The sequence below is a fragment of the Perca fluviatilis genome, chromosome 13, assembly GCF_010015445.1.
Source record: "Perca fluviatilis chromosome 13, GENO_Pfluv_1.0, whole genome shotgun sequence".
Classification (NCBI taxonomy): Eukaryota; Metazoa; Chordata; class Actinopteri; order Perciformes; family Percidae; genus Perca; species Perca fluviatilis.
In genome coordinates, this window is record NC_053124.1 from 20982655 (window position 1) to 21002901 (window position 20247).

The 20247-nt window shown below is 40.1% G+C and overlaps 1 protein-coding gene across 1 annotated transcript in view; it reads left to right on the forward strand.

Moving 5' to 3' along the window:
- Positions 1-20247, forward strand: part of akap9 (A kinase (PRKA) anchor protein 9) — a 69388-nt gene that overhangs the window by 10652 nt on the left and 38489 nt on the right. Inside the window, exons 3-19 of the mRNA XM_039820922.1 lie at positions 1099-1143; positions 1727-1789; positions 3538-3678; positions 4253-4408; positions 4573-4707; positions 4830-7721; positions 9095-9175; positions 10516-10654; positions 10865-10935; positions 12245-12365; positions 12618-12715; positions 13162-13267; positions 14201-14435; positions 15990-16017; positions 16891-17238; positions 17742-18023; positions 20099-20235. Coding sequence (XP_039676856.1) covers positions 1099-1143; positions 1727-1789; positions 3538-3678; positions 4253-4408; positions 4573-4707; positions 4830-7721; positions 9095-9175; positions 10516-10654; positions 10865-10935; positions 12245-12365; positions 12618-12715; positions 13162-13267; positions 14201-14435; positions 15990-16017; positions 16891-17238; positions 17742-18023; positions 20099-20235 — 5078 coding nt within the window. The remainder of the gene's footprint in view (positions 1-1098; positions 1144-1726; positions 1790-3537; positions 3679-4252; positions 4409-4572; positions 4708-4829; positions 7722-9094; positions 9176-10515; positions 10655-10864; positions 10936-12244; positions 12366-12617; positions 12716-13161; positions 13268-14200; positions 14436-15989; positions 16018-16890; positions 17239-17741; positions 18024-20098; positions 20236-20247) is intronic.

Below are 20247 nucleotides of genomic sequence, written 5' to 3' on the forward strand. Positions count from 1 at the left end.
CTCTTTCCCTGAACCCACTGTACATTTGTGCCCACAAAACTGCTGGTTGCCATGGAAACAGACAATTGCCTTTAAACAGGTTGAGATGACCAATTTCTGTGGCCTTGCAACACTTTTTAGCAGACCTTAAGGTTGATTGAATGTTTTGTTGCAAGGCGAGTCTTTTACCTTGGGAGCAACCCACAATCCTCTCTGCTACAAAAGGCTCTAGGACATGTGGTATTTTTCTGCTGCATGGATGGGAGCTGTTATGTATCCCTAACAAATGAAACTTGTACCTTTTTAAGAGACTGAGCCATATACAGCGCAGTAACTATGAATGATTTATGTAGATGAATGATGTAACCGTTTAAAGTTAAATGATTTGTTGTCCCTTATGATTTCTTTTTCCTTTTTTTTTGTCGTTGTCATCCCAGTTCTACTGCTCATGGAGTTTGATTCTCTTCAGAGATTTTCTAGTGGCACAGCTTTTTGGGAGCAGGAACTGGTTGCTGTGGAAACACAACAGCTCCAGTCTTTCACAGTATAAGTAATTACAAATACAAGAATGTTGACTCATTAGACATCAGCAGCTGCAAGTAAACTTTGCATCAAGCTCTCTCATCAACAAGGTTGTAATAAAACGTTCATGTCACTTGGCCAATATTCTTCTTTGTGCCCGTCGCTGTTCAGTTTGAGTTGATGTTCCAGTTCTGCAATCAACTGAAGACAAACTGTCATTTCCCTCCTGTTCTGGGTCCCATACAGTTTCAATTTATGACCCCGGAATTAACTTGAAAATAGACTTAAATATGTCAGTCATTTGTTTGTCGGAGTAATAAAGTAGCTGTGTGACAGAAGTAGGTTAGGCCCGTATTTTAATGCTGATTAACTACAGAAATGAGACGTAAGGCAGGCATTGTTTCAAATTGTTATGATTGAACATTTTATCACGTGCATTTTATGTTGGACCAAAGAACGGAAGACTTCTGGAACTGTAATGACTATATTAAATTGTCTTGTGTTATGATTGAAATACCTTATTTTACTTTGCTCATATACCCTGATAGTTTTCTACATTCAGTATTAATGAAATTCTCCTGATCTTCTCTATTACAGCCGGAAAGTGAAGTGTCCACTACTGCTGAAGATTATTCCACAGAGGTGAGATGACCCTTCTGAAAATATGTATCTTTTCTCCCTTTTGATTTTATGGTAACTCCAAATGTTTTTCACAATGTCACGTTTAGACTGATGAAACTTGCACATTGAAGCATCTCTGAATAGGGCCTAATGCACTTTGAGCTTTTTGTGTATTTGTTATTGTATTGTTTTTGTATATTTTGTATATAAAAGATGCTGAGTAAATAAAGTTATTATTAGTCACATAAAAGACAAACGATCATGCTTGTAACAATAGCACTATTAAAAACCCCTATCATCAAAAGTTCTACAAACTCTTCTTGCTGATTTTTCTGCTGTTATGCTATGCCGTTACTACATTTTAAAACATTAAAACATGTGTTGTCTGAGAAAGAAAGAATGTTTAAAATTGAAACTAAATAAGAAAATCTAAATTAGTAAGAGGATGATTTAAATGTGATTTTCGACCAATACAAAAACTGACATTGCAGTATGTTTGTCAAGAACATAAATCATCAGATTTTAGCAGTACAAATCTATCCAATAATGACTTTTGAAATTACTTTTCCGTCACAATTCCCAAATCTTAATGCTTCACTGACAGGTAAATGGGTGCCATGATGAAATGACAGAGAACCTAAGGATGCCTTCGAAGGATTTTATTTGGGTACAGTAATCTGATCAAGCAGCTCTTTTGGCTCTGCTTTTGCTAGCTAACCCACTGGCTGCCTGTTTGTCTATATGTTAGTCCTCTGGAAAATTTCCTGTAACCTACTAACTAAGCCTGTTTTATGCTGCACTCACTTGACTATGACCTACAGAAGTGTTGGGTATTTGAAGCTGTACTGTGTTTGTCATTATGTTATGAATGACAATTTTGAAAGAACAAATGGCTGAGGATTTTCGGATCGAACAGGGCTTTGTGACATTTTAGAAGTGTAAATTAGCTGTGAAAGCTCAAAGAGAATCAGGTGAATGATGGAAAAGAAGGGAAAGGACTGTGAAGAGGATAGAGGACAGGGGGTGCCACACAAAGAGCTGCTCTCTTTAGTTTCACTGAGGTGATTTTGGAACGGAGACAGAAACCAGAGAGGTGCTGATCAATACAGTTTGGATAGATGGGGAGCAAAGTGCCATGCTGACTGCTGGAAGAATTACAGTGAGATGTGAAGAAAGACTATTGGTGCGTGAACTAATCTATAGACTGAACTATTATTATAATATATAAGTGCTATGATAACTTTTAAATTAGCCATTTTCCAAATTGTATTAATGAAATAGATTTTCTTCCTTTGTGTGGGATGAAACCTCGTATTATTATTACAATCAGCATTCAGCCACATTGCAAATGTCCGTATCTTTTAAAGTAAGAGTGTAATAACAGTGTTACAAAAGCATTTCTGTTCCCTTTTCAATTTTTGTGAATTTTGCAGATTTTGGGCATTGAGACAGATCAGATACTTTTTATAGTTGTAGTAGGGAATCTAAGGGACAGAATTACAGCAATATTTGAACAGTGTTCTACAACTGAAGATTGTATTCCTAATTATCCTAACAAATCAATTGTTGGCATCACTTTGTCCCTTTTTAATTACTTTGAGAACCCTTATCAATCAGATCTGTCTGCAATCTGACAGTGATCTGGAAAAATCAAGCAAACTGGGAAAGGAGAAATGTTTTGAGGAACAGACTTAAAGGTGCAGTAGGTAAGACTTATAAAACTAACTTTCTGTCATATTTGCTGAAACTGACCTTATGTTCGAGTAGAACTACATGAAGCATGTAATTAAAAAGAAATGTATATGGCTCCTCAGGCACCACCTACAGCTCCCTGTTCAGATGCACCAGTCGGGGCCAGGGGGGTGCCTAACTGCGTGTCAATCACTGCTCATGCACACACATTCTTTCTCCCTTGTGGGGGGAGGGGCTTAGAAGACAGTTTTGGGCTTTAGCAGAAAGGGGGGAGGGACTGAGAAGTTGTTGAGTCCTGGATCTTCGCAATCCTACCTACAGCACCTTTAACTTTGCTAGACCTACAAAATCTTATTTTCATTGACAGTATTTTAGATATTTAGCATACTTGAATTACCTTGCAGGCTTTAATAACTCGCACTTATAAAGCTAACGTAGACCAGAGTTTTCCTAAACTGCTTTGGGCTATTGATTTCGCATTTTGAGCAGTATCTGTAAAGCTGGTTTTGGCCACAGCAATCCTTAGTTTTTAAGGAAGATCCAGCAAGGACAAAAAAGAATTGATAACATTAACACATTTACTACACATTTCTTCATGTGGCTCCCAGCTTTTGTAACTAACTGCTGTAGCTCTACGATGACTAATTGCTAAGCTCATTCTTGAAACCTCATCTTGAAGGCTTTTCCGCAAACCCTGTAAAAACTGCGGATTTTCCTGTTCAGGAGGAGGGGGAGCCCCTTCAACAGGTGACAAAGGGAGGTACGATGGAGGATGCACTCGCTGCCAAGACCCAGGCAGTGGAGGAGCTGAGTCGAGAGCTTGAAGAAATCAGGGCTGCCTTTGGCACAGAGGGAGTGCAGCAGGTAAATGTTTGATTACTTTATTATAGGTCATACTCTTCTTCTTCTTCTTCTTCTTCTTCTTCTTCTTCTTCTTCTTCTTCTTCTTCTTCTTCTTCTTCTTCTGTACATTAAGGCTAAACTTCTGCCAGTGCATTTAGAAAATACACAGGGTCGAGATTTTAACTTTTCTGAATACCACATTATTTTACCATTCTAATAAAAACTTTGAAAGGGGTTTAATTTGAATTATTTTCAGGATGGTGTCGTGAGTGTGAATGTGCAAATAATTTTTTTGCTCAGGGATGGCTAACATATTTACACATGAATGCATCTTGCATTTGGTTTTAAATAATACATGGTTATATTACCACCTTCAAATCATTTTTCATCCTGTAGCTCTAAATGCCATCACAATGCTCTGTAGCCTTAATAATCAGCACATTCCTTACTTCTTTATAGCACCTAAGTTCAGCCCTACAAGTATGTTTATTTTAATGCTGTTTTTGAGCTCTGTTAATATCCCTTTTCTTCTCTGCTCTATCTCACTAATGCTGTCTATAAGGTGATTTTACACAACTGCATTTTACTTTTCTAGCTGCAGGACTTTGAGGCTGCTCTGAAGCAGCGAGATTGCATCATCACCCAGCTCACCGCTAACCTTCAGCAGGCTCGTGAAGAGAAAGACGAGATCATGAAAGAATTCCTGGAACTGACAGAGCAAAGCCAAAAACTACATATTCAGTTCCAGCAGGTGGGAACTCAAGTTTTGACTTCAGTCTTAACTACTATCTTATATTAGCTATTCTAGCCTACACTTCCTAGCCACTACATGTCATTACACTATTATTATTTTGTTCTACTACTTGCTGTCCATGTATTCAATTAGAAATGAATTTGTGTATGGAATAATCACAGCTGCAGGCGGGTGAGACGCTGAGGAACACCAGCCACAGCAGCACAGCAGCTGATCTTCTGCAGGCCAGGCAGCAGCTCATGCAGTACCAACCGCAGCTGGAGGAGCTCCAGCACAAGCTCAGTGAGATGGAGATGGTAAGAAGTTGCCTAGTGTGATCTTGCAGACATCTTTTAGACATAATCTGTTAAATGTAAGTGGTTGCACAATATGTGCTTGATGTTGCCCCTGCATTTCTAATAATTGTTTTTCTTTTTAGTCAGGGAGAAGATCAGAAGAATCATTCACACAAAGGATAAATGAAAAGGACCTGCTAATTGCAGAACAAGAAAAAGTTATTTTGAGTCAGAAGCAGTCCCTGATGGAGTTAAGGATGGCGGAGGAGTCTTTTGCACAAACACTGAAAGAGAAAAATCTGTTCATTTCCGAGCAAACTGCAATAATAACCGAACATGAGCTGTCATTATCTCTGCTCAGAGAGGAACTTGCTCATGTAGGACGGACTACTGATGAAAATATTATAGACCCGTCCGATGAGAAAGACCTGATTATAGCAGAGCAAGAGAGAGTCCTTTCAGAACGCGACTGCTCTCTTACTCAGCTCGAGGATGAGCTGGAATCTTCCGAAAAAAGCTTGAGTGACCTCCAACAGCGAATGGCTGCAAAAGAGTCAGAGCTTGAAAGATGCATGGATGAGTTGGATAGCAGTAAGTCTCACTTAGAAAGCTGTAAAGGCGAACTAGAGAGTTGTAAATTAGAATTGGAGAGAGAGCGAGTGGAGTTAGAAAGCTGTAAGGGGGAACTTGCAACCTCCAGACAGAAAGAGCGGATGTCATCTAATGAAATTATGCAGCTCATGGGCACAGTAGAGGACCTGCAAAAGCGTTATCACCAGGGCAGCCTGTCTGAGAGTGACACCATCCAACAAATGCAAGAAGAGACTGTGCGGAAGCTCGAACTTCTCACGGCAGAGCTGGATGAGATGTACGGTAAGCAAATAGTCCAGATGAAGCATGAGGTTAATTTGCAGCATGCAGCGAAAGTGGAGCAAATGACCGAGCAACATCGCGCTGAGCTTGAGCTTCTAAAAGCACAACAACTGTCTCAAAGCTCCGCTGTTGGTGTTGAGGTGGACACACTCAATAATAAGATTAGGGAGCTTCAAGAGACATTAGAGCAATCCCAAGCAATGCACGATAAAACCAGGCGTGAGCTTAGCCAAGTCAACCAAGAGAAGTTCAACTTGCAGGCCAAGGTTGAGGATCTCCTCAAAGATCTCCGTTCTGCTAAAGAAAAAGTGGAGCAGGTCTCCCACAGTCTTATCTCTCAGGAAAGCCAAAAAGGGGAACTGCAGCGCCTCCAGGAGACAATTGACAATCTGAAGAGCGAGCTGGCTGCTGCTCAGGAAGCGGCACAGGAAGTAGAAATAAAACACGATTCAGAAATAACCAATTACAAGATTAAGTTGGATATGCTGGAGAGGGAGAAAGATGCTGTGCTTGACCGCATGGCGGAGTCACAGGAAGCAGAGCTGGAACGACTAAGGACTCAGCTTCTGTTTAGCCATGAGGAAGAGCTAACCCTTCTTAGGGAAGAATTGCAAAGGGAGAGCTTCCGGCACACAGAAAACCTTCTCAATGAAGCCGCTATCAAACACGAGAAAGTGCTGGATGAGCTGCGCATTGGTTTTGAAGAAGAGCTGCGTTTGTTACAAAGAGAGAAGGCAAGTTTTGCCACAGAGCGAGATGAGCTTTTTCACCAAATTCTTGGACTAAAGGAAGATCTAAATCTTGCTTTGCACAGCTCCAAAGCAGATGAGCTTGTCCAGCAGCTTCAAGAGCTTCAGGTAGAGCTTGAGGAACTGAGAAAGGGAGGAGAAGAACGAGCTCGAATGGAAAACAATATTCAATCATTACTAAAAAAGACAGAGGTGCTTGAAAACCAGACAAAAGAGAAAGAACAATGTTGGGAAAACAAATGGAAGGAGCAGGAATTGGAAAAAGGGACATTGATAGAATCTAATAACACTTTGAAAGAAGAGTTGGACTCCAAAATTCTGAAAATTGAGACACTCACAGCAGAGAACAATCAAATGCAGCAACAAGTAGTTAAGCTTCATGAGGAAATTGAAAAGCAGAGGACTACTTTCTCTTTTGCTGAGAAGAATTTCGAGGTAAACTATCAAGAGCTGAAGGAGGAGTACACATGTCTTATTGAGGCGAAGACACAGTTAGAAGAGAGAACCCTGAAGGAGACACTTGAGTTCGAGGCAAAAATCACCAGCCTTCAGTCACAGATTCGGGAGCTGAAGGAGAGCAGCAGAGATATCAAATTGGAGGACACAAATACAGATAGATGGGAGAACACTGTGAAAGAAAAAGATACGACTGAGCTAATGGAGAAACTTAATGTTACTTTGAGTGAGAAGGAAAGCCTGGCTGGGAGGCTTTCCGAAGTTACAGAGCAACTGATGTTAACAGAGAGCAAAGTGGGGCAGCTGGAAGAAGAGCTGACGAAAGTGAGACAAGTAAATGTGAAGGTCATCGCACAGAACGAAAGCCTAGGAAAAGAACTGGAAAAGAAGCAAGAGATTATGAGAAAGCAGTCCAGGGGGCATGGTGCCCAGAGAAAAGCTAAGCTCCAGCAAGAAGAACAAGCCGTTGAGCCAGTTTGTTCTTTTGAGGATCATCACCTTCAGATTCAATCTTTGCAAGAGGAGATAAAGGCTCTTCAGTCCTTCTTGCAGGCAGCTGAATCCGAGAGAGACTGCTTTCGCCAAAACCTGGAGCTCCAGAGGCTTTCACAGACTCAATCTCCAGCGGCAGTCCAATCCTCGGGGGAGGGACCTGTTGAGGAAAGATCCTCCCTGCACAAGCCCACAGCCTCAGGGTCAAGCAGGCGCAAGAGACGGCAGAGGTCCAAGCAGGAGCGCAAACTGGGCACCGTTCTTTCAGACTGCAGAGAAGAAAAACAAAGGGAGGAGGAAGACGAGGCAGTGGGGGAGGAAGAGAGAGCAACAAGTGCTGCAGAGCAGGAGATGCAGCCTCCGATGGAGAGCCAGGTTATGTCATGTTCACAAGAGAGGGCCGGTAAGGAGGACTCCACTGATGGGTACTCGGGAGACGGAGGGAAAGACTATATCAACAAACAGGTAGGCACTCACATGCATGTACTGCACCGCTCTCCAGTCGCTGCCTTTCTCTCTTCCTTTTTCTCTCTGATTAAATTACATGTTTCATTGAGTGATTAAAGGGTTTTCAAAAACGTGCACGACAAAAGAAAGTGTAGTTGAAAGCACATGCTTCAAATATATCCCACTCACAATTAATGCTGTGATGTTTGACATTGTTATTGGGTTCATCAAAAATGTGCGTATTGCATCCATAGCCAGATGGAGATTTTGCACTGAACAGAGCATGACTGAGGCATTTCAGCACTGACATGTTTTCTCAGTCATGATTGCAAATTGCCTCAGTGTCTGCAGCCTTGCTCTCCAAGGAAGCACTGAGCTGCATAGTCATACTGTTTTGTAAAAATATAGCCATATGTTTATAAGTTTCTGCAGACCATTCGGCGACATTCATTCTGTTTCTGTGGGAAGAATACCGCAGAACAGAAAATGCACACACAGTACATCCTGCACATTACGGTGAAGTGTCAAGACTCCATCGATATTCTGCTCATTTCTACTTTTAAAGGAACACTATACAATATTTATAATCTAAATTTGACGTTGGTTTGTGAAAAGGGCTGAAAACAACGACCACAAAAAGAAACAATAACCCACAGTCTTCTGATTGCTTTGTATCATTGCCATTGTGTAGAAATGTGTACATTCTAGTTTTTTTCCATCCTGCAGGGAGTGAAGGGTTTGAGGTGAGAAGCCATTTTACCCCAGTCACTTCTGTGTCTGTGTCACTTCAAGCTGTCTCAATTACACCAGGCAAAAAATAGTGTACACTGTCCTTTGCTCATTTCATACCCGTGTTTCATATTGTTTTTGTCACCTCCTGGGTTGGAACATTACATACAGGCCCAGAAAGACATTTCATGTCTTTATGTCTTTCAAAATAGTTGTAAAATGTGGCATGGGGAAAAATTTATTATTAATTCTATTAAATATATGTTTCGTGTAGGTCCTTTTACATTTGTACAATCAACAACAGAACTTAAAGCGGATGTTTTTTTTAATGAGGTACTGTGTATAGTCAAACACACATGGATCAGCTTCTTATAAAGCTGCTTCAAGAGCTTAATAAACAACATGAAACTAAATTTAAATGAAGGCAAACCGATGATGTTCAGAGTCCTTTTGTTGTAAATTGTTGTCGATCATTCAAATAATAAAATGACTTCTGCACTTACTATACAGGGACTTTCTGCTCCCTCTCAGGAAGTGATCCATAATGGTGCATTGTGTATTTATGTCGATCAATGTCTTATTTGTCTGGATTTATACTGGGATATGTAAGACAGTAAGTAAAAAAAAAAAAAAAAAAAATGTTTTTCTCCTTGCTTATTTAGGTGAGAGGACACGGGACGGGCCACCACACGGAGTCTGCCGTGTGTCAGAGAGCAGAGGAAGAGGGAGAGACTACTGAACATGTAAATGTCACTTAAGCTCACATCCTGCCCTTTGCTTTTCAGTGTCACTTTGATATATCATACAGTGTGACGTAAAGGTCAATAAATGGGTGCTCATAGAGCGCAAATACAATGGGCCTCATGCAAGAACATTTTAGTATTGTTATCCTAAATATCTCTTACTTTGTTTGAGGTTTACTAAAATTGGATTCAACAAACTCTTAACAGCACAAACTTGTTTTAAATTCACGTTTCATCGACAGACATGTTATGCAAGAGTTATAAGAACCTAAAAAGTACAAAACTACACTACAACTACAACTATGTAGCTGGGCCAAAATATGCCAGTTAAACCTAAAAAAAATCTGTTATTTTACATAGTGAATAGAATATTACTTTTGCATTAAGTTCATTTATTAATATAATTTGTTTAAGTTTATTTTAGTAACATACAGTATATAAACTCCAAATTAATTCAGATTAAGGGCATTATAATTAAGTCAAGCAAGTGTTTTGCCGCTGTAGAAAGAGTTTGTGCCTGTTAAAAACAAATGTGTTTGTACGAGTGGTTCTTGCAATAAATGTTGCATGAATTTTACAGGTTTTAGTAATTCTCTCTTTAGTAGGGGTTATGTTTCTTAGTAAACTTAAACATATTCATCATATAAGTGATTCTGTTTTTGTTGTTGTGTGAGTAGCAGCGGCTCATCATAACACAGCTGCCGTCTGTTAGGTACTAAACATCATGTTTTAAGCAGCAACATCTGAGCGGTTGCAGATTTGAAAGGACTCTCCACACTGCACTGTCAGATGATGGGGAGATTGTATCATAACAAAGCGTTTTAAATACGGCCTAATTTAAATGTAGAGTGCATTTTAAAAAACATCTGACATCAGAGGTAACATAATCACAATTCTATAATTATGTAACCCTAACAAATGTGTGCTAATGCATAATAATAACTAGAGAAAGAGGCCTCACTGTTGGCCTTTTGTTCTCTGTTACAGAAGTGATAATAGCCGACCTCTCATCCTGAACACAGATGGCTTGTGCTACTGCTCTGTCGTTGAAATAGGATTGGTGGAATAGTGTTATTTAATCCTTTATCTCCTCTGATTAGCAAATGGATGTAGCATGTTGCATAATTTATTTTGATAAATTATAGGTAATATGTATCTTGTGCTTTTTACAACTTTTTTGTTGTTGATTATTTTAAGGAATATGAAGACAAACACTCTGATATCAAATTATGTAACATACACATATGTAGTATATATATATATATATATATATATATATAATGGAAAAAAGTGATTTATTCCAACTATGTTAATGTGATGATGTTTCTTTCTGTGGTTAGGGTGAGTGCAGGCTGCACATGGAGGCCCAGCACATCAGCCTGTCTCAGATCCACGCCGCCCAGCTCGAGCTGCTGCAGGAGGATTCGGACGCTCGCACACACACTCTGGAGCTGAAACTGCAGAACCTGAAAGATCACGGTGAGCAGATGTGTAGACAGTTGCCTTTGTGTGCATTTGTGTTTGTGGCAAAGCTTTTGATTTATGATTCATGATGGATCAACACAGATGACTGACGTATCAAGCTTTGTTTTTGTACTCTGTTGGTTGCCAGAGTCTGTGTGAAACGTATTAAACATTTGAATTATTCAGTTAATTCCAATTTTCTACTTTTTTTTCTTTTTCTTTCAGATGAGCCAAAAGTCTTCAAATATCACAACATGTTACAAGCTGTGTCAGAAGAATGTAGTGAGATCATTCAGGTAATTACTGAAGACAAATAGTTGTAATGTGTGAAGTTTTCTGAACGCATTTTATTAAAGGGGTGATAGAATGGTTATATGTGGTATTTCACGCTGTTCCTTATGTCTCCTAATAGGGTATGTAACATTGGTTGGGCTGAAAATTGGTTTTGGCCATAATGCTACCCTGTTAAATGGGACTTGACTGAAACAAACCAACCCTTTTTTCCTCAGCAGCAGCTTTCTTAACACTGTCCGTTAGCGTTCCAAACTAGAGACGTGTCCAGGCATGCCCGCTATGCCGCTGGCTTCAAACTTGATTTCTGCCCCGATTCCCCGACACGTAAACTAATCTTACTGTACAAAGCACCACATACAGAGTTTCGTTACAGTCTATTCATCCTCCTTTGTGTCGCGCACGCACGCACACACACACACACACACACACACACACACACACACACACACACACACACACACACACACACACACACACACACACACACACACACACACACACACACACACACACACCTAGGATCCTGAGGATCCATATTGGAAAAAAAAGTTAACGTACCGTGAACCGCCACCGGTAGGCAGCTCCTGCACACCGCCCATTGCGAGTCCACTGTGCCACAGATTTAAATACACATGTCCCGCTCAGTTGTCTGATATCTACTCCTTTTCTCTGGGCCAGTATTCCGTATCTCCTGAGAGAGCTCCAGCCAGCATGCAGCGGAGTCTGACAGTCCAGGCAGAAAGTCAGCGATCCGGGCAGGCACTGTGCCGCTGTCATGGCAAACTGTGGAGCTCCTGAACTCCGAAACAGTCGTACTAAATTTGCAATTAGCCATCAATTATTTTGTAAAACCGCCCATATTTGAGCTTTATATAGTTGATTTCTCGCATAAAAATGTCTCAGAAGTGAATTTAGTAATGCAACAGCAGATGAACAATGTATAAAACTTCTGAGATTTGCGTGAACGAGATTTGGAAGACTAACTGACCTCAGATCAGTTAGTGGCCTATGCAAATTTTGGGGCGTTACAAAGATAGAAGGTAGAGCCAAATGAGAAGGAGTTGAGAAGTTGACGTCAACTTTAGCTTTGTTCAGATTCGCCCGTTTTCAGAGGCAGTTTCAAATTGTGAGATTTGCAGAGGAAAGAGATGTCAATGGGATTTTGAGGTTCTATGTATGTCCTATTTACCCACCAAACTGTCGTTTTTCAACTATGACAGGGTAAAATCGGTTTTGCATTCTGTCACCCTTTTAATGTGTTGCCACTGGTTACTATAGCAGTTAACCTTCCCTGTTCTGTTCTGTGCTCAGTGTTTTCAAAAGATGTTTGGTGAAGAATTTTTGGAGAGTCCTGCTGCAGAAGGCGGGCCTCCCCCTTCAGTGGACAGACCAGAAACTAGTGAATCCACCTCTATCCTACTGGAGGCCAGAGGTAATTTGTCCCTTACATAAATTGAATTACAGTATAAAACAAGTATTAAAGCTACGTGAACACACATTTCCAGTGTAAGTAGCATTGTGGCCAGTATTAAATTCACTTTACGAAAGGGCTTTTAAATAATATGCATTAAATATCTAACTTTGTTTATTCAAACTATACGGAAACAAAATCATCCAATTTCTCCATTTAAATCCTTAAAATTTAACCTAACCTAAAAAAACCAAATTGCTTCCTTTTATGTAGAGCTCTACATAGATCTTCAGCAGGTGAGAGAGAGGATTGAGCAGGAACATTATCGACTGTCACAGCTCCAGACTCTGCTGAGGGCTGATGGGAACAAGGTAAAAACTTACAAATCTACAGACATAAGCTGCATCCCAATTCCATACTACATGGAACGCTCAATTTCTGAAACACTATTTTCCCACAGTGCATTGAAGGAGCTGCTCAGAGCTAGAAAAAACTAAAACAAATTTTGGATTGTACTAAAACAACTTTTGAACATCAAAACAGTTACTGCTGAAACTTAAGAAAACACTTTACTGTCTGTTTATGAAGTTTAATTGGCGGTGAGATTTAATAGTAGCAGTTTGATTTTCATGCATTGATGCATTTATTGGTATAAAACAGGTAAGTAAGTAGATTGTTTGTTTGTTTGTTTGTTTGTTTGTTTGTTTGTTTGTTTTACAATTGCATACATGTTGTGTACAATTAGTATGTAGTATGAGGAAAAGAGAGGATAACAACACTTTCAAAAACACACTAACACCTCCTGTTGGTCTCCTAGATGAGGGAGCTGCAGCTGGCATATGATGACCTGAAGAGCAGCAGTGAGAAGGAGATCTCTGACCTGCGTGTGCAAGTTTCCAGCTCAAACTCTTCTACAAGCAAAGGTAAATATGGAGTTTTCCTCTTGAATGAAAAATTTGAGGAAAGAAGGAACGTAAAGCCCTTATGTCTGGTCACTGAGTCAAAACAGAGGTGTGTAATAAGAAAAGACAAAGTGAAATATTCTGAAGTATTATTTCTCTTCTCTGTATCCCTCAATATTTTAGGTTTAGGTCAAATATGTGCCACTCACTTTGTGCTTTTGCAGGTGTGTGGTTTCTGTAGTGCATCTTTACAGCAAACAGAATTCATACAGCAACACTCCCCAGCCTTGATATTTTTTTTTTTATGCATGTGTCTATTACTAATATATTAATGTGAACAGACAGTGGTGAAAATGTTACACAGACAATATATTTAGGTGCACAATTTTTTTTTGTTTTTGTGTTATTTGTTTATTCTGTAATTACTAGATCATGTTATTTTTTACTGCAGTGACCCATTTTCCCCAGAAGAAACATTAAAGTTTCATCTAATAGATTCTAATCGTCTAATGCTGTCCAGTACTGGGGTGGCAGTAGCTCAGTCTGTAGGGAGTTGGGTTGGGAACTGGAGGTTGTTGGTTCAAGTCCCTATACGGACCAAAGTATGGTGGTGGACTGGTAGCTGGAGAGGTGCCAGTTCACCTCCTGGGCAGTGCCATGGTGCTCTTGAGCAAGGCACCAAACCCCCTACTGCTCGGGGCGCCTGTCCATTGACAGCTGCAGCCCCCTCACACTCCCTATCTCTCTATTAGTGCATGTATAGGTACTGAGCATGTGTGTATTTCAGGCCTTTGTGTAAGGTGTATTTCAACAACAGAGTTAAAACATTGTAATTTCCTTTGCAGGATTAATAAAGTATAAATTATTATTATTATTATTATTATTATTATTATTATTATTATTATTATTATTATTATTATAGTGAATTTCACATTTCCCCTCTCTATGGGTCAGATCTGGAGGAGCGGGCTGGTGCACCATCTACCTTCCTTACCAAGGAATTACAGAGGCTGAAGACTGAAGAGCAAGAGAAGCAGCTCCAGCTGGAGGAGAGTCACAGGCAAGAGATGGAGCGTCTCCGAGCTCACTACCAGCAGCAGGCCACTGAGAGTGAGGAGCGATACGCCATCGAGCTCTTCATGCTGCATCAGCGCCTGCAGGAGGTCACAGGCACTCAGACCCACTACAGGTGATGACACTTTGAAAACACAATGATGTTAATGTTTCCACATATGGAATATATTCTTATGTTTTAGACAATACAAAAAGTAGAGCAAACTCTCCTTGACATAGATAATGATAAGGGCATATATTTATACAAAAGAAACAGAATATTGATCCTGTAAATTAAACTTGGATGGTTAAAAAGAATTGCAAACGTGACTGCAAATGTTGTGTAATCAGTTGTGGTTGGTAGCATTTAAGGAGCACTATCACTGGATTCATACAGCCTCCCCCCATACACATCACTCATGGTTTAGTTGCTCTTCACTTGATTGATTGATTAATTGATTGATTGATTGATCGATCCAGTGCATGTGATTGAAGCATGAGCTACATGATCTTCTAATAGATAACTTTTACTAGCAGCTGGTCTGCATATCCTGTGTAGCATGGTAAAGCTACCTGACCCACTTCAGTTGACAACAAAGCCTCAATGCCTTAACTAATGAAATATTCACTAGGTGGGGCGACCTCTAGCTCACCCAGTAAGAGCGTGTGCCCCATGTAGGTTGAGGTCTTTGCAGCGGCCCAGGTTCGAATCTGACCTGCAGCCCTTTGCTGCGTGTCATCCCCCATCTCTCTCCCACCTTTCCTGTCTATCCAAAGGGAAAAAAGCCCCCAAAAATAACCTAAAAAAAGAAATATTCACTAGGTTAATTAAAGCATTATTCATGCCTTTTGTTAGCCCACTTATCTATAAAAGTACCAATTCCAGATCACTTCCTGAGGGATGTGCTGTGTAGAGAACAAATTGAATGTTACTTCTTAAGCATGCACCAATGTGGAATTATATGAGGTTTCCAAAGAATTTCAGTTCTACAAATAGAATTATAACATATTTGGAAACCACTCATATTTGTGACCAACTGGTTGTTTATGCACATATGGTAATTTAAATAATCCAAAACCAAACTATATTACTGTTGGTGAGCTCTTCCTCATGGCTAAAAAGAAACAGAGTCTTACTGTTACTATGAAAACTGAGATGCTGCTGCCCTCCACTGTTTGATATAGTGAAAATGATTACAACAGTGGTTTTCAACACCAATTAACTTTTTTTTTTGTCTAACTGCCATGTTCAGGGAAATGATTCCCAGACAGTGGAATACAATCACACACACACACACACACACACACACACACACACACATATATATATATATATATATTCTATCCAGATACATTCTATGTAATATTGATGTCTATTAATTTGTGCAGTGGGACAAGGTATCATTCTATATTTAATAAGGGCAGTGTATTCCTTATGTCTTGAGCTCAAACAATGAATTGATTATTCTGCAACAATTTTGACAATCCGGCCATTGTTTCTGTATTTTTTTTTATTATGTTAAAAAAAAGCCAAACATTCTCTGATATCAGCTTCTAAGATTTTAACATTTGCTGCCTTTCTTTGTAATATGTAATAAAGTGTGTTTTTGGGGGGGGGGGAGAAAAAAAAGAGGGGAAAAAAAATTTTTTTTTTTTTTTTTTTTTTTTTGTGTGTGGGGGGGGGGGGGGGGGGGGAGGAGCACGGAGATGAACTAAAGGTTTGGCTGGTATATTTTGCCCTCATCTAAATCTTCCATGTCACATGCATCACATCTTACTACGTGCTGAAACATGTACATTAAGACACTATGACAGTAAGGGTGGGTGAGAGGGGGCAGTTGCAGCCTTTAGGCTAAAACGTGCCCTAAATACTCCAGCTTTGCTCCAGAAGCAGCATCGTGAACGGTCCTATATCTTAACAATTAAAAGGATTGGACGTTACATAACCTACCGTTTTAGCGTGTTGCTCATGAGCCAAGCGGACGTACTCTAGTCGTGGCGGCTGCATGAATGGAGGATTCTGCCTTGCGTGAATGAGCTGCACTCCATTTCAGCCATCTCTCAGTCACGTCGCTCCAACTTCTATCGTGTCTTAGTTTGTCTTTCCCTCCCTCCAACCCTTAAAGTTTCCACATCCCTTTTGACTGTGCAGAGATCAGAGAGGGAGAGAACTGAAAAAGAATTGGGCGTAATACACTTGAGATCGGATGAGACATTTGGATTGGAAATATTAAGCTTGAGGCAAGTGGTCCTGAAGAAGCTAAATAACTGTGAAACAGATACGAAATGGGTTCATCACAAGACAGAGTGGTAGTGTTTTGGGGGAAAATGTAGCTGTAATCTAATGCAAGACATCTCTTTATCGCTTTATCCTCCTTGGGGGGTGGAGAGAACAAAACAGTGTATTAATAGTGGTCTAAGGCCGGGGTGGGGCTTAGTTACAGTAAAGAGGACCCGTTTATTTCAGGACCAGCCTTGAAGAACTTTTATTTTAACACACTACGGCTGCTGTTTTCTGCTACATTAGTTTTGCTTTTGTAACTTGTAGCCCTCCCTCTATTCCTCTTTTCTGCTATTCTCACTCTTTGCAGGACCTGGGTGAGGAGGAACTGTCAGAGGGAGGTGTGGAGTTACGCTGGCCTGTCAGGTCTGCAGGCCTGACAGCACAGCTGCAGGCGCTGAGGAAAGCTCTCTACCACAAATATGTCCAAGAAGTAGCCGCTCTTAAAGAGCAGCACAACAGAGAGCTGAGGAGACTTACAGAAGAAAAGGAACAGCAGAAGATAACAGAAGAGCGTCAAGAGAGGAAAGGAGAGAAAGAGCAGAATCTCCATGGTATAAGCGGCGCTGGAGACTCCAGTGAGAGCCTCAGGGCAGCTGGGCAGCTTGTGCTGGAAGACAGACAACATTGGGAGAGAGTGGAGGAAGAAGTTGCCAAGGTAGGCAGTCGTGCATTTTTTTTGCATGCAACTCATGTGTCTAGTCGGTATCAATAAAACTGGTAACAGAAGACAATTGCATTAAGTTTGATTGTTATGAAAGTAAACAGTTGAAGTTGAAATTAATAGTTGTGTAAATGTCTTGTTCTAGCTTCCTAAAATGAGTATTTGCTGTTTATCTTACTATTGTGATAGTAAACTGAATATCTTTGGGTTGTGGACTGCAGGTCAAACAAAAAAAGACACTAAAAGATGTCATTTGAGACGTTTTATAGACCAAACGATTAGTCGAATAATCGACAAAATAATCAGCAGAATAATGAAAATAATCAGTAGTTGCAACCCTAGATACACTACATTAATTTATCCATCTTTGAAAAACCCTGTGTGAGGAAACTCACGCATTTTATCCCAGCATTGTTAATAACACCTACTGTAGATCTCTGTGTCGCAATATCAAATAGTCCTAAGACACAATATGTCTGGATCCATATTTCTGACAGGCCATAGTTCAGATGTCAGTGGAGTTTGCACAGCAGATTGAACTGGCTCGAATCAACAAGAGTGCCTGCCAGAGGAGCGCCTCCATGCAGACCTGGTCCGATAAAGAGGAGGTGGAGGAGATGGAGAACGAGGAGCAGATGACTCCCAGAGCTTCTCTCACCTCGGGCGCCTGGCTGGAGGAAGTGGAGAAGGAGAGACTGGAGAGAGAGCTGGAGGAGAGGAATGCAGAGATCAGAAAGTTAAAAGAGGAGCTGCAGAAAACGGAATCAGGACATGAGCAGGTCAGTGTCACTAACTGAGCTGTCACACGTAATGTGCTAATTTACTTTCACCATGCCAAAAATTTCATTCATTTCATCTTAGAAAATGTATTACTGCTGTGTCATTCATTTTCAGATGCACTTTGTCGCAATGCAGGTGTTGCATGGATTACTCTGTCATCGATTATGCAAGCTTTCACTTTTTTTTTTTTACTTACTCAGTGCATTGGTTGGAATACTACAGTCAATGTGATAAAAGCAGTTTTATGTTGTTGTGTTTAAACCAGAATACAAGTGTAAATGTATGCAGCAACAAGTTTGTGTAAGTGGGATTTTGTAATATTTTTCCAGTTGAATTTTTGGTATCCAGCACCTATCCCACTGAGGTTTTGTGGATGTGCACACAACTATGCTAGCCTCCTTTTAATTTTATTTGAAATGCAGTAACTGCATTTCCCTGCATTTCCTTCACCTACACCTTTAATCCCTTAAGTGTGGAACAAGATGTGCATACACACAGCCTTACTTTCCTCTTTAAATAGGGCAAAGCATCCTAATTCTTTTACTCTTATATACAGCAAACTTGTGACCTATTACTAATGCAAGGGACTAATTAAAACTGTTATTTTAATAATGACACACAACCACTACCAATATCAGAGGAAAAATAGTTTGTAATTGTCTCTCACAATCGTTTTAATGATTTCACTGGAAGCACATTTGTTTATCTGCTCCTGTCAAAGAATACCAATTAAGTTGTTAAGTGATCGTATATACTTTCTTATCTACTCTGCATGCACTGGTTTCCTCATGTTGATTTGGGATTTCTTCTTCTTTTTTTTTTAAATCACTCCTCATGCCTTAAAGAGCTAGTCCCATGGCCTGCTAGGCTTTCACTAACCATTTATTGCATGATTAAGCTTTAACTGTGTGATTGCAGTGGCTGTCAGGTTCAGTGTTCTTTGTGAGAGGAGTTGCTCTAACACAGTCTTGATGGTGGTTCACTAAGGATCATAAAGTAAAAAGTTCTTAAGCTTCTGTTATTAGCTCAGATGAGTTTTAATGATGAGAAAATGCCTCTGCCTCAGTTGAGCTGTTTACACAAATTATGTTATTCTCTCCTAAATTCACATGAATTATCTCATTTCTGTAAATAATTTCATCAAGGTAAACAGAGTTGCGTTGATCTACAGAAAGCAGAATCATCTTTTGTGAAGACATCTTTTGTTAAGAGATCTCCAGCATCAGACTTTTGGACAAACTCAAACGTTCTCTTGGCCCAAAGAATAGGATAAAGCAGCTTTAGTTTTAAAATTTTGACATTGTAGTTCTCAAGTTTATAAAATAAGATAAGATTTGAGATTAGAAATTATGAAGCATGAATTTATTGAAATGTTTGTATTTGATATTTTAAAACATGAGTGCTCTGTTTGTATGCAAATTAATGCCAAATTACTGAAAAATAAAGTTGTCTTTAGCTAATATTATAGGGCATAAAGTATTATTTGGTTAAACATGTCAAAAGACCTAATTCGCCCTTTTATACCATGTTCATGTAACTTTAAATATAAAGTATACAGAGTATACAGCACTGTATGTTGTCGGTTACTCAGGAAACTATAAAACGGAGTCATTCAAAACGAGCTCTCATCTGTCTGAAGAAGTGATTCTTTGACTGAAGTCAGTGCTACTCTCACTCATCGGCAGTCTCTGCACAGTGCAGTGTCTGGGAGTGAATTGAGTGGAGAAGCAGAGCTGCATTTCTGCTGTTCTTTCAGGAGATGGAGCTGTCGCCTCTGCAAGTCACTGTGCCTCAGGTGCACCTGTTGCCATAGCGCCACAAAGATAGCAGTGTTTTTCTCGGCTCCAAGAGAGTTAAAAGTGCGTCTTTGTGTTTGTGTGCGTCTGTGTGCTCGTTAAAAGGGGCAGTGTGTCTATGTGCCCCTCGCTGTGCCTTATTTGAATGCAGTTTTACTAATGGTCACACATACAGCCACTCTGTCGTTCGCTGTCTAGAGTTTTCAGGAGTCTTTTTATTCAACTGGGACTTTGCAATGACTGGGATGCTGTCTGTGTTCTCTCTCCTGCCTGTCCAGGCATTAAAAAAGAGAGAAAACAGCCAAGAAGAAGTTGAGGAAGAGGAAGATCCCGGCGGGCCGGGAATAAAGCAGGCTGGTAGAGGCAAACTGTCATCACAAGATAATGGAGAATCCTCCGATGAGGACACTGAAAGGTAGTGAAAGAA